We start from the raw sequence: 15,788 nt of genomic DNA on the forward strand, positions 1-15,788 counted from the left end.
GGGGCTTGTGCCGCCATCTTGTGACGCACTACACTACACTAGAGTACACTATACTGCACAGGAGTACACTATAAAGTCACTGATCACTTGTGTTCATGGTAATAAGATAAATACTTGTAAAATTGTTCAATTAAATGGTAAGATTAGTTTAAAATGCTGAAATAACTTTATAAATATGTATGTAAGTAATTTTGTTATATAATTTGGTATTTAAAAATGTTATGTATTAAACCGATGATTATGTATAATAATGGAACAATCAGAACTAAAATAAAAGACATCAATAGGTATTTATTATCATTTCATGTTTGTTTTATCTCTGATAATAATTTACATCAAGAACGCATATATATTTTTTTTATAATAAATGATTAATGTACTTTTTTCGTATCCATCTTAACCGACCTTTAATGGATAACCAAATACGCATTCACAGCGAATATTCACAGTAACTTTTTCCATAATATTATATTTGCATAAACATCACGAAATGACCCAAAAACCATCAATTATTACAATAACTCTTTCCCCCTTGGAAACTAGGAAATAGCACGTTGCTCTTAATACGCATCCTTTACACATTTACAATCTCATAAATCTATTTACCACATCATATACACATATATACATATAAATATTGCATCTGACGCGAGTACATTTTCAGTTATTACCCAAAATACATAGTACTGATAATATATAGAGCAATGAATCTTTTAACACCGACGTCATCGTCAAATATATGTATATTCATATTATCCAGATGCTAGTGCTTTTCCTAAAGGACTTCTGCATTGGTATATCTCATTAGATGTTACGTCCGCGTCATTAAGAAATGACCACGAAGATATAAGTAGCTCTTTAATTTAGCGGCAGGTTGTTCATAAAAATTAAAAACACGTTTTTTTTTAAGATATTCTAATGAAATGTCATATTTTAATAAATAAAAGGTATATCATACTAGAGAACGATAAACCTTCACATTGAAATTAAATTAATTTCCAACATGAAACGAGCTAAACAGCATTGTTATGTTAAAATGAACAAAATCACTAGCAAGCCGCGCTCCAACATCATAATATACTAAGTACCAGATCGTATATTTCCGAGAAGATAATTTAATAGTATGTTGAATAATCTAGAGATATATAGAAATAAATCAATCGTCCGTCCATCTATGTGCCGTGTGTGCCATACACAGGCATTAAGGGATAATTTAGTGCCGTAACTATATGCTAATCTAACTTCCTGCATGTGTAACCTTTGGATGACCATTTTTTACAAACGTATAAAAACAACTATTTTTCTTATATATAGTTGCAACTAACAACAATTCTGGCTTTTTCTACATAATAATATGATTTTCTTATAAGCATTGGCTTATATATTTTTTTGTTATTCTTACAAATTATGCTTATAGCGATGTTATTTTAATTATGTTACATATTTATTCAAAAACTTTAGCATGTAAGTCCAACGTTTCAACTATAATATGTGTGCCAAATATAATTCATATCCGTCCTGTCATTTATGTGTGTTAGAGTAACAAACATTCTAACTTTTTATTAATTATTTTTATAGGTTACTAGGAAAAGTGCGATTTACAAATGTTAATATTTCGTTCTAGATGAAAATTTGCGCCGAAACTAAGAAATTACACACTAATAAAGCTTTTAAAAGCTAGTTATATTTTTTAATTTGAGTTTCAGTTGCAAGCAGAGTTGATATATTTTTACATTGACTATGTATTTAGATCTATATTTGGTAACTGCATTTAACAATAGAAGATAAAATATACCATGTTTAAAATAAACAAAGCTTATGATAATTTCAATTGAAAACAAATTAACCAATACGAAACCAGTGATTGGAAGCTATTTGCAATTCCGATTATATATAAATAAATTATTAGTTTTCTGAGTACATATTATATTTAGGAAAGAAAGATATTATTCATACACAGATACTAACAATTTATATTTATTTATCTGTACAATTATCTTAATTTCCCCTTTTGATATCGATGACTCAACACTTCAGATATATGCATCACATTATAAATATTCTAAATAAAAATTATAAAATAGCGGAAGTCATTTATCTCGATGCATTGTACTGAACTACTGACTGCACTTGACCTGATTTTCTTATCTTTATATTGTCTCTAAATAAATTACAAACAGAGCATCGTATAACAGGTGCAAGTGATAATACTATCTTTTTCAAATTGTCTAATAGAAATATGTACTTATAAAAAAAATTATAAATAAAAATATCCCGAGATTTTTTTGTTAAAGTGACGCAAAAATTTACTCAACAATCATTTTATTAACGATATTTAAATATTTTTATTTCCTGATAAAAATTCTATACCTACGTACTTATTAATGTACATTATTTATTATCAATAATCATCGAAAAAACTCCAAAACTTAAAACACCACTACCTAACCTACGACAACCCAAAACGACACTTCTACACGAGCATAATATATAAACTCTATAACATATAAGACGCCGCACACGTCCGAACCGCAGGGCGTCCGCGGGCCGACTGATAAGAGGCAGATCATGCAGATACATGTAGGGCGGGCGCAAGCTCGTAGAGCGGAAAGCGAATTTTAATGGGAATTAACGAATAGTTTAGTGGTAGAGTTCGTATGTTTAAGTATTGTTTTAAGTTGAAAGAGAAAATATAAATGCAGTAGTGCATTTATGGCAAAAGTTTACTAAAAGCTCGGAGTTTTATCATTTAACAATAAAAGTACATAGAGATTAGCGTATTTTCTAGAGGAATTTTCCAATTTTGCGGTTGTTTGAAATCTCTACAATTATTAATTGAACGCATTTTCTGTGTTCGAAAATGAAACTAGGATTTTTCTAATGGTATCAAAACTGGATTTTGAAATTTTGCGATATTTCGAAAAAACTTTTAAAGGTTCAACAAAAGCTTCATATAAAGCTATATCACTAAAAACTGCACTCAATTATTTCACACCTCCCTCCTAACCACGAACCTCCTCACCACATAATTAAGTGCAATTATAAGAACCATCCAATGACGTCACACTTCACACGTATAGGAAAGTTCCTCCGAAGGCGCGGCGCGTACAGCGCGCAAACATACGGGTTTATGTGTGTGCATTTGAGCCGATCGTAAATGTACATCTACCCGCCTTATGTTTGTGCAAACACACGTCAGCTGGAGTGCCACTGACGGTGTCGTTAATGAGAGCTGCGCTAATAATAATTGAGGAGCACAAGGTTTATTATTCGTAATTCGTTGTTGTACAGTCAAGTATCAGCGTACCTAGACAGCAAACAACTAAACTTCTATATAAACTTAACTAGCTTTCCACCCACGGCTTCGCCCGCTGTGTCTTAAATCTAATCCATACTTACTAATATTATAAATGCGAAAGTAACTGTCTGTCTGTTACTCAATCAAACTACTGAACCAATTTGCATGAAATTTGGTATAGAGATATTTTGATACCCGAGAAAGGACATAGGATACTTTTTACGCCGGGACATAGGGTTTTTCTTTGACTGCGCGGGCGAAGCCGCGGGCGGAAAACTAGTAAATTATATATGTATTAAAATTATTAAAAAAGCCGTATCAAAATCCGTTACGTAGTTTTAAAGATTTAAGCACACATAGGGACATAGGGTGGACTGTATAGTGATTTCAATTGAAGAAACTTTCTGTGGCTAGTTTAATATAACTATGTAAGTATGTACCTATGTTTTTTTTTTTACTTGAACCTATGGGTTTACCTCTTAAAATGTTTTATGCGTGATGTTGCAGTATTTACTACACTAAACATAAACTGAATGAATCCTCACATGAAATATTATTTATCAAGTAATTAGTATAATGTTCAGATTTACAAATATTTCCCTTCATTCCACAGCCTAGTTTCATTCGCGTTGTTTTGGTTATTTTTACATATTTTCATATGTTTTGATACGGAAACTGCGCAGCGGTATTTTTTCCATGTTCATTGTTATTGTAAACACTATGAACACGTTTTTATTCAACAAAAACGGCTATTAATCAATAATATATTTTCAAAAAAATACGCATTTATACCGAGTTTAAAAACTACACATGGAATTTATTTCACAACTATTCATCATAATACAAGATTTGAGTTATAAGTTTTTAATTTCAAAGATCTAAATACAAATTGTATACCAGCCCAATAAATTGTAATAAAATATTCAAATTGCTGAACAGATTATTATACCTATTCTAAAGAACAACAATCTATTTATTAAAACCATATTACAATTACATTCAGACAAAACCACGCGCCACAACAAACCCTCAAAGAAAATATTCCTCCAGCACACATAAACCAAACAGTACCTACTACCTATACACTATATAAAAGAAGGTATAAAAGAAACTATTACTCTGGATAACGACGTACATAAGAGCCAATACTCGCTTAGGGCCCGACGTAACCTACTTTGCGCGACTGTGAAACCTAAGGCTTAGTGCACATGTCACGATTATTGACGTGAAGCTGCACCTATGAGCTTGTGTGTTATTAACCTTATATTAGATAGCTCAGTCCTAGATATTAGTACTTTTGTAGCATCTGAAAGAACAATATGCATGAACTTTAATGCCTGTTTAGATAGAATACACAGAGCTGCTTATCAATGAACAACATTGATTAGATGAAAGAATAAAAAGTATGGTCCAGCACCTTCGAAAATACCATTTGGAAATAATACCATTACAAATGATAAAAATTGTAATAATAATCAAATCAATAGAATGTTTAAACATACAAACAAACCACATATCCTTAAGAAAATCTACAACAACGTCCAACCAATGTCCTTTCAAATAAAAAATAAAGAAGAGAAACAATACAACGCGACTGCTATCCAGTAGAGCGGACACACATACAAACAAACCACCTATCTCTAAAGAAAGTACACACTAACGTCCAACCCAAACACCACCCTCCTAACACAGAAGACGAAAAAAAGCACAAAAAAAAATGAAAAAAACAACATCACCTTTATCAAGTAGAGCGTACGGAACGTGACTTTAGCGCTGAAGCCTTATTTCTCTATCCTGTTACATAACTGCATTTAGGCTACAAGGGGTTCCGTGTTGTTACCCTGCAAACTTACTAAACCGGGTTATTGTAGGCTTCAAATAGACCTAGTTATAGATTATTGAACATTTTTTTAAGATATGAAAAAGAAAAAATCTTTTCCGGAAAATTGGAAGCTCTGAAACTATCATTGAGTGCAAATCTTCAATTTCAACCTAAAACTAGTGTAATAATCGCTATCATACAAAAAATACAACCCTTCTTGAAGTCGAATGAGAGAAACATTTTAAAATATATTAAGAAACTCAAGATACATTAAAAGTGAATTCTCAATGAAGACTCGTCGTTACGAACTACTATCAATAAAAAATCTACTTCTATATAATCTACATCCATTCTGCGTTTTCAATAGAAAATAGTCCCATAAGTTCACAAATACATTACAATTGAAAACCGAATTCAACTGTATCATTTAAAATGGTACCGTCACTTGTCTCCAACTAAGCCAAGCGCGGGAGGAAGCTACGTCGGTATAGGAATGTATGATTTATTTCCACTATATACACGGGACTCGATTATTTTCGTCGCTAGAGGAATTTCCTCAATGATTCAATGTTATGAAAGATCTCGTCTTCGCACCGTTGACTCAATGAGAATTCGAGAGATGACAGTTTCATGTAAACAGTTTTTTGTTTCGTGAAATTTGTCATTTATAGATTTTATTATTTTCATGGGAAACATTAAATTCAAAGTAAATAAGGAAAATTGTGATATTCATATTCAACTTCGTCAAAATACGTAAATGCTCAAATCTTTTCGGGGCTGATAGTTTATCGAATAACAACCATAAATAGACTAAACTTTTAATCCCCAGAAGTAACAATATTCCAAAACCTTAACCTAATCTGAAAACAGACACGCTAATAAAAGATCTGACCAGACAAACAATAAGGTTTTCACCTAGTCAATTAATTAATGAGCCAATTTGCCGACGAAAGACACGGCTTAAACGAAATTATATGAAAAATAGTTAACGGCGCCCATGACCCACTGTCTCGGTTATATTTTAGAGACGATGTCGAAACCGCGTCTCGAGATTTCAAACTAAACAACGAGCCGTGAAAATCGATGAAAATTTTATGCTCTCAATGAAGTGAGAAGAACAAAACAATCCTTATTTACAATGAATGCAAAAAATATATGATTTTCGCCCTTGAATGTATTCTTTAATGTTGATATAAATAATGTAGTTCACTATCTGTGCTCTCGCGGAAAAGCATTTGTTTTTAGGCTTCTGCAAGCAATACTACACTACCTACTGGTATATAGAAAATGTTTCATTCGATACCGTTTTTTAAAGACTATTTGTTAACTACATTACAATTGTTTCAATAAAGCACGTAAAAATAAAAACATACAGACATAATAACGGAGACCAACTAATTTAATCCACAAAGGATAAACCAAAATACGCATCAAAAGAAGCACTATTCAATCGAACAGAAACCATGAAACTACTCATTTCAATCACCAATAAAAGTGGTAATTTTAAATCGGACGCACATAAGACTGGTGCGCGCAATCAGAGGTCGCTAGTAATGATAAATATTCCTGTCATTTCCAGATATTTACGTCGAGCATAGCGTAAATATTTCCTGGGATCGTATGAATAATCATTGAGTTAATTTCGTGAAGTTTGATGTATGGTAGGGGAAGACTATCGAATTAATGCTTTTACATTGAAAAATTAAAAAAATCAAAGTAGATATAGGGCCGATTTTTCAATCCTTGGTTAAAATGTAACCGTTCAAAAGTATTACACGAACATTATAAAATGTCACCTATAAACTGTCAAATACGGACAATTAGAATACATTTTTGAAATGGTAGTTTAAAACGTTATTCGACGAATAAGTTTTAACCAAGGATTGAAAAATCAGCCCTTAGTAATATGTAGATTGTAGATGTCAAAGTTGACAAAAACAAAGATTTTCAGAGTACGTTGTGTGGATTAATAAACTTTAGAATTTCCTTTTGAAGACTTTTTTCTTAGGATAGACTGAAGTCTAGATTGCATAATCTTTAGATTAATAAAAAGCTACGGGAAGCTGTTCAATTTTAGCTTATTTTTGAAGTGAAACGAATGATCTTAGAAAGATTCATATAAATATTGATTCAAGTTGCTTTTAATTATACAGAAAAATTATTTCAAAACATTATTTTTTTCAAGTTCCCTCCAAGAAAGTTGTTGAATATTTTCCGCTAAAATTTCCTTCATTTCGACATTGTTAGTACAGATGAAGTTGTAATCAACAAAGATTTGCAAAAGCCTCGAAGCCTTACAGTTTCCAGAAGCTTATATAAATAAGAGTTACTTGAACTTTTATTTCTACGAAATAAGGAATCTAAGGAAAAAATATACAAATATCAACCCTGCTTAAAATCTTCCACTTAACATGAACGTTATTGCTTATAAAATTTAATGACGTAATAAAATTCCACGTACCATTAATTTTTTCAAGGTTTGTAAAGTTTCATAGACAAACATACTCTTGTAACCAATACATTTATAACAGATCCACATGTAATAACTATGGTATAATTATACTTACTAATTTTACTAGTTTTGAAACCAAACTTTACACATACATCTTTCAAGGTAAACTTAATTTTATAAACCTCTCTAAACATCCCACAGCAACCCCAAAAAAAAATGACATCAACTTAATCAAACCACGGTAGACCTGCCTCCGTAGCATGATGTCTTAAAGCAATATTATTTTCAGTTTGGAAAAAAGACAGCGCTCTATAGATGGTCTAGCGGCATCACTTTCCCAACAATACTGCTACAAAACATCATGGTAACTCCCAGACCGTACCAAACATACCTACTTATTCCTACGAGTCCTATACATAGCAACTGATGCTTTTAAGGGTAAAAATCAAACATTTGGCCAATATAATCAATTAGCGGCCACTCCAGAGATAGCGCGTACTCTGATTGAGTGTCACCGAGTGCAAAACAAGTAGATTATCACATACATCCAATGGGAATGACGTCAGTGCTTCCAACTGGACGGGATGTTTTCACAGCACTGGTTCTATAGATAACTTATACGTCAAGTAGAATAGGACCTTTTGGAATGAAATCTGTCTATGTGAAGATTTATTTTTTCAAGAAATTGTACAGGATGTAACATAAAAATTTACCATCGATTCAGAAAGCATTATCTATGGAGAAGAACCGGCAAGAAAACCATAGTTGCATAGTGCATATAGCATAAAGAGGTTCTATTTAGAGAGATCAAAACCTAATTCTGAAAAATTCTCTTCATCAGCTAGGTTTGAAAACATTCGAATACTACCAAAACATGAAGTCACATCGCCACATTAAACTTTATAACACATTTTGCGACTCCTAAACCCAGGCACGTATCACGCGAGGAAGCTATAAATGGCGGATCAGAAATGAATGAAATGCCGTCTCTAAACAATGTTTTATTATCGCACAACACATTTGTTTATACGGATATTTGTATTGTTTACAATAACTGTGATTTTTACTGCCGACAAGTTATTTTAATCGTCGATGATACAGTATTCGAAGGAAGATGAATTATATTTATCGTTGCAAAATTGAGTCAGAGTTTTTTGGTAAAAGAAATAGACATAGCATTTTTCAATCATTACGATAAAGTTTTGCATTTAATTAAATCAAAAATTATATCAGCAAATACGTAACCAACAAAAAAGGTAAACGACCGAGCAGCATTCACAAGAGGCATCTTAAATACAAATGAATTGTTTGTGAACAAAAATACGCTTAATATTGAGAAGGATTTCCCGAATTCCCGAACATCGAGCGACAATCATAAAGCTCGTGAGGGACAAGTGGGACCGAATTTTGTGTTGTACATGCGACTAACTTAGGGCGTTTTATAAACGTCATTTATAGCATTATCATCATCATATTAACAGACTCACTTGCTTATTTCGACTTTTGTGAAAATTAAGGTAAGTTGTAAAGCAAAATATGACTTCGCTAACATGGGCATATAATTTTTTTTGCATGAAACTGAAGATCACATACGGATACCTAAATAAATAATCAATATTTCACAATGTGTTATTGTGCGTTTTATCTGTTGTTATAAGTAAGTCTTAAACATTCAAAAATCTATAATCTATCAGACACTGTTACAAAGCCTAATATTAAATACGTTTACGTTACCTTTACCTACCTTACACTTACTAAATACTTATGTTTTAGTATTGAAATTATCTAATGTATGTCTAAACAACTAATTAATCGCTATAAGTACATAACTTGCAGCTCCCAAAATCGCTTGGCGCGTGTCCAAACCGCCACAAGAGCAATGTAGCGCATCCAGCGCTTTACCAATTCACATAATTCTCAAACTAATTTAATGCACTCCTCTGATTACGCTGACGTCCAACTTTTGAAGAGCTTTTGCGCTGTAAGTCATGCGAGCAATATACGTTACGAAAAGTTGCGCTAATTGCTGTTTAAGTTTGTATAGTTTTAATTCTACCGCATAAAAACATTCAGTTTTATTCAGCTGATAAACCTTTTTTCATACAGACACAAGAATATTTTGATTATTTGAATGATTTGTTAGACCATAGAGAAGTCAGAGGCGGGCGGTGTAGATACGTAGGATCGATTATAATATATATACGATAATATTCCTACAATTACAGTAAACTAAATTATTTGTACCTATCTATTAATTAGCACAAAGCGTTTCAAATAAAACTATCACTAGGAAAAAGTTTTATCATTCTATTACCCTACCTATCCTGCCTATTCATAAATGAATAACCTTACATCACAATGGTATGAAAAGCACATATAAACAAAGATTTTCCATTTCCACTATGTGTCTCGTCTCAATAGAGTTACCAACTTTACCGGCGCCTCGCTTATCAGTTGTAGACGCGGAAACTACCGTCACTCTGTTTTGTTCATTCGTTCAATGGATACGGGGATACAGACATACGTTGACGTATATTGTTAGTATTGTTTGGTGTAGTTTGGATTTTAGGTTATTTTTATATTAATATGGGTACTATATGATAAAAAATAGACTTTTTACAATAATTTTATGAATTAGAATTTAGGTGTGAAATTTTTCAAAGTAACTTTTCAATTTAGAGAAATATAATAAGTAGGTAGGTAGTTTGGCTAAATCTACTTCTTTGATTATAAAATAATAACATGAAGTTAATATTTTTTTTGGGTTCATTTGCAATCGAGAACTAATGACCCGATTTTTACAAATCATTCACCAGTTGAAAACTACATAATATCTCTTCGTGGCAAAGACTTAGATTATATCCCGTGTAAAATCGTAGCGCGAAGCTAGTATCGTTAATTATATATACAATATGTATATTAGCAATTACGCATAGGTTTCCACATAATACAAACTACATAGTATTATAATTAAACTGTTATATGTATAAAACAAACGCAGTCACGTCTGTCCATTGTCTGCGAGCGCTATTGTTTGTCGAGTAACACTAGTGATGTGCTCTATCGATACATCTTGTACACTATACGTACATCACTACACTTATTAAGGTAGAAAGCCTTGTATTTTATAGGTATATAGAACAAAATTTACAATTATTATATAACGATTTTACCAAAATTATAAATTCTTTCCATCATTTATATAATGAGCATTTCAATCAGTTGATCAACAAAATTTTAATGATTTCTAATTTAATTTCTTCATTAATAAATACCATAACAACATTTTTAAATACCATTATTCATATTTCACGTCAATCAAAACGAATACCTTCACATGTAACAAACCACGAATAACTTTATAAAAACGCAATCAACACTACTGATTAAAAACCATAATTTCAATAAACACGCGACACGGCACACGTGCGTTCACCGTCGCGACCGACGCAATACTGAAAACTGAAACCTATCATGTTTGTAGCATTCCTGAAAAGTCGACCAAATTGTGTTGAACCCACCATTCATATAAATTGCTCTAGCACAGAGTTCAGTTGAAACATAAACCGACCAAATTATGTTGACCCCGATCTTATAGTAATTTATTGAAATAGAGAGATCATTGTATATTGGTTATTAACGGATATGCAAGTTTCAAAATATGTGAAGATTTTGCGAATGCTGCATGACATGCATGCATAATTAAAACTTGAATATTGATCGTTTCGAACGCGAGAGGGTACAGATATACGTCTTAAAATCTAGGATATATAAAACCAAGACCTACGCGCCTAATGATATCTACTCTACAATATTAAAAGCTTACAAAATGTTATTTTGTATAAGTTCATCTTAAAACGGCCAGACCCTCCACTGTATACATTATATACGTCGTCGAGAGCTCTAGTTAAATTGGGCCATGCGCAAGTACCAAATAAATGTTAACAATAACGTGATACAGTAAAATAAACATTAACCAAATTGCATAAAGCATAAATTGCAATGGCAAAGATTTATCGATCGCTGCGAATCTAATATCCCACCTTCACTCTGTAAAGTGTACTTTATTGCATAGTAATTAAGATTGATAATTGCATTTATTTCAGCCATTCATCATTTTCAGGATAAAAAGGTCAAGTGCGAGAGGAACTGAGCATTGCTTCAAGTATTAAAAAGATAAAAAAAATGCATTTACAGGTATCTTTTAATTAAATCCTCGTTATCCGTATCAAAAACTTTTGAATATAATAAAACGATGAACAGAAAATTAAGTTTTTATTGAATACTCGCCAATTGTAATGTAGAGACTAATATATTAGTTTTAAATTGAATGTTACACATTTAAAGTTACTTTAGTTGTAGACAATAGTACACTACTGCAAAAAACAAACATAATATCACATGCAATCATTTTCAATACGTTCAAATTAAAATCACTTAAATTATAAATATATACTCTCATTGAAATTATCTTTCACTAGCAGTGCCCCGCTGTTTTACCTGCATTGCTCTTGTTTTATTGTTCTTAGCGTGATGAAATATAGCCTAGCCTTCCTCGATAAATGGGCTATCTAACACCGAAATAATTTTTCAAATCGGACCAGTAGTTCCTGAGATTCGAAATATTACTCCTATTTGTGCGAATAACGCGAAACGTCATGTAGCTAGCAGCTACAACAATTTTACGAGCGTTCAATCTAATTCTGTTCATCTAGTTACGAGCTTTCGAGTGCCAAACACTTAATATGTTCCTAGTATGCGGTATTTTATCAGCAGAATACATTCCCTACGTATTCCTAATAAGACTACCGGTACCGTGGTTACAATATTACGACGGGGGTTTCGAATTCGATTCCTATAACTGCAAAATTATAGTACTTATAGATTTAATCGTGTTTTTTTAACATATTCAATCAATACTAATATTATAAAGCTGAAGAGTTTGTTTGTTTGTTTGAACGCGCTAATCTCATGAACTACTGGTCCAATTTGAAGACCGTTTATCGAGGAAGGCTTTATGCTAGGTTTTTATTATTTCATCACGCTATGACCAACAGAAGCGGAGCACTGCGGGTAAAACCGCGGGGCACAGCTAATCTGTTTATATAAGTATAGTGTACAATATTTATTTCAACAAAAATTTAGTCCAAATTTATTATTTTAACTGAAAGGGCTTATCAGATTTAATGAATGCTCATCAGCTGTTGTCTTTGTTCTCATGGTAAAAACTTTGCCTTGATATATAATATAATATAAAATTAAATGTCCATGAATTTAGAACTCCAACGCAGAAAAAATAGTTATATGAATTAAAAACTACATATAATTTTATTTCGTTGATAAAATAACTTTATTTTAGTTGCATTTTCATACAAAAATAATATAAATCCCGTCTCAATGAAACATATTTGTAAAAGCACTCAAAGACTAGAGCTTATCTACACGCAGACGTGTGAAACGTTTTGTTTCTGTATTGTTTAATTAAAATAGGGAAAAATAGACCTTATTCCACTACGTTAAAGTTAATTTTCCAAACTTACGTACCGTGAAATAGTTGCAATAGTTCGATAAAACTGTTTTATATAAAACCCAACCTAATTTTTACGGAATTAAGGTTTAATTTCGTGTGTCATAAAGTTAAGCCCTTCTTATGTCTAGCCAAAGTTAAATTCTGATAGTTAAAATAAGAGAAATACTCGCAGACGGTATGTTAATGTTTGCGTTGAGAAATTAATTTTACACTCCCAGCTGCGCAGTGGTTGATGTCTGGCTCTTCGATTAATATGTCACCTATTCCTGTATATGTGAAAAACTACATCAGTGCTGTATACGCATTAAGAGTTGAAGAAGGTATCTATTTTAATAATTTAAAAACTGAATGATTTTAATTTGATTTATTTTATTTTATTCACTACCTTCGGTAAGGGTTTTCGCACACTAGGCATGGTATATGCGTTACTTATGAAATTTAAAGAAATTCTAGTACAAAAACACGATAAATTCAGTCTGTTATCATTCAATATGTACCTCATACCACTCACACACAGATATAATATACTACTACCTCCATATTTCGTACCTTATTTCACTATACAAATTACAATGCTGATGTTCAGTTACTATGACGCACCTACTTAGTTGTTTTTTACCTGTTTAACTAAACAAAAACAACAACAACGGAAATAATAAGCATCATTATAATGCAGTTTATATCATAATAAATAAACTCAAACTCAAACATTTATTTATTCAATTAGACTACTATTTAGTAGCACTTTCGAATCGTCATTACATAAGTATTTTTAACATTTACCACCAAAATCTTCTTACAATCTGGAAAATAGTAAACATCATCAAAAAAATAAAGCATGTCACTCACTGGCTCGGGTGCGCGGTGAGGCGGTTCGGATCGGACGCGTTGCGGTGCTTGCCGCGCCTCGGTGCGTCTCGCTCACGGCAACTCTCCGCGCGGTACACGCCGCGCGACGCCGCGTTCGAACTGCCGCCACTGCGCCAACTGGTGGACGGTGGCCTTTATTTATTTCAATCGTTATACAAACGTTTCATAAATGTATATAATTGATGATCTTATGGGATATATGTTGTTTAAATATAATTGACGTAATTTAAAATTATGTTCAATTCAATCATTAACATGATAAATATATTAGAAACATTTTTAATGCAGCGCCACCTGTATTAACACACAAGCACTCGGTAAAACGCAAGACTAAGCCTGACTCAATACATAGATGGCGCCTAACGTTCTCAACTTCTACAACCAAACATTTATTTTAAAGAATGTTAATTTTATATGTAACCTAGAAGAAACACATAAAATATTATGCACACGAAATATTTATATTGCTTGATGCATTTCTTACAATTAAAATGAGTAACACGTTCTTTATGTGAACAAACAAGAAACGTGAAAGAACAAAAAAATCAAAAATCAAATTACAATTTATAATGTTGATTGATCATCACATACAAGAAAACTAGCACTCAAAACGAATGCTTGACCCAACATTTTATAATGTACTTTAACCATAGCTTAAATAAAGCTTTAACTTTCAACTTACTTGTTTTCTTTCTCAGTCACTTCCTTAGCGTTGTTCTCATTCGCATCATTGTCGACATCGGGCGCCGACTGCTCTTCCGTTGATCCCTCCCTTCTTGATTCTCCTGGAAAACAATCATAATAGATATTAACAGATTTATTCATGATATTATTATTTATCCCGATAGTTTACAGCGAGCGTGGTCACTAGGAAACTTTCTAAATGCATAAAACTCGCGTAAAATCAAACACACAAAAATACAACATAATAATTATAAATATTGATCATCATCACTATTTATTATTTAATTCGTTAAACAAGGACATATATAGACCATCTATTAGAAACTTTGCTTCGTAAAAAGCTCATTGTAAAAAGCGCCATCTATTAAACACTGTAAGAACTTAAAAGTTTCGTCTACTCGCCGCTAGATGTCTTTGAAATTTCAAGAACTGTTATGTTCCCGATAAATTGTTATTAAAATTCGTAATTATTAATTAATGTTTCACATTTTGCTCGAAATAAAATTATATAAAAATATTGCATATAATTATAAAGTGTTAAGTTATTAGTTCAAAAACATTGTAAGATATTGTATGAAGGTATTTGATACCTTCATACAATATCTTACAATGTATGATGGTAAAAATATGTAATTACAGGCAATAAATACCGGGTTTTAAATACCTTTTATCTATGACGTTGTGAGGCGCTAAACACGGGAAATACCATGTACGTAAAAATAATATGGTTGCGTGCATTTATCAAAACTTCCTACATACATAGAAGTAAGAAAATGTTAATATGTATATCAAAAGGCAAAATCTTTAGTGATAGTCTTGATTCATTATAATACATTTTAATTATTTTTCCGACCAAAATAATAAACAAAAACAGGAGCCATATGCAAAAGCACATTTTCCTACAACAACGGTTTGTAACCATATAGGTATATAGACATCTAGATTATTTATAGATGAAACTATCAAATATTGTTGGAACAAGCTTACCACAGGAACTGTTAAAGTGTTAAGTATTCAAATTTCCAATTAAAAAATTGAGTGCACTGAATTATTAAGCCAGAATAGCTTGTACTTATCATCATTCTAATAAAACCCGATCATTAATGAAAAATTTCTCAAAAATTGTAAAAAA

The 15,788-nt window shown here is 31.9% G+C and overlaps 1 protein-coding gene across 1 annotated transcript in view; it reads right to left on the reverse strand.

Annotated features, from left to right (window-relative positions):
• The window catches only part of LOC123703836, a 170,331-nt gene that overhangs the window by 19,324 nt on the left and 135,219 nt on the right, over positions 1 to 15,788 (reverse strand). The window contains exons 22-23 of the mRNA XM_045651999.1: positions 14,655 to 14,757; positions 13,952 to 14,089 (exon numbers count right to left, since the gene is read on the reverse strand). Of these exons, the coding sequence (XP_045507955.1) occupies positions 13,952 to 14,089; positions 14,655 to 14,757 (241 nt within the window). The remainder of the gene's footprint in view (positions 1 to 13,951; positions 14,090 to 14,654; positions 14,758 to 15,788) is intronic.

Source organism: Colias croceus, chromosome 27 (genome assembly GCF_905220415.1).
Source record: "Colias croceus chromosome 27, ilColCroc2.1".
In the NCBI taxonomy this organism is placed as follows: domain Eukaryota; kingdom Metazoa; phylum Arthropoda; class Insecta; order Lepidoptera; family Pieridae; genus Colias; species Colias croceus.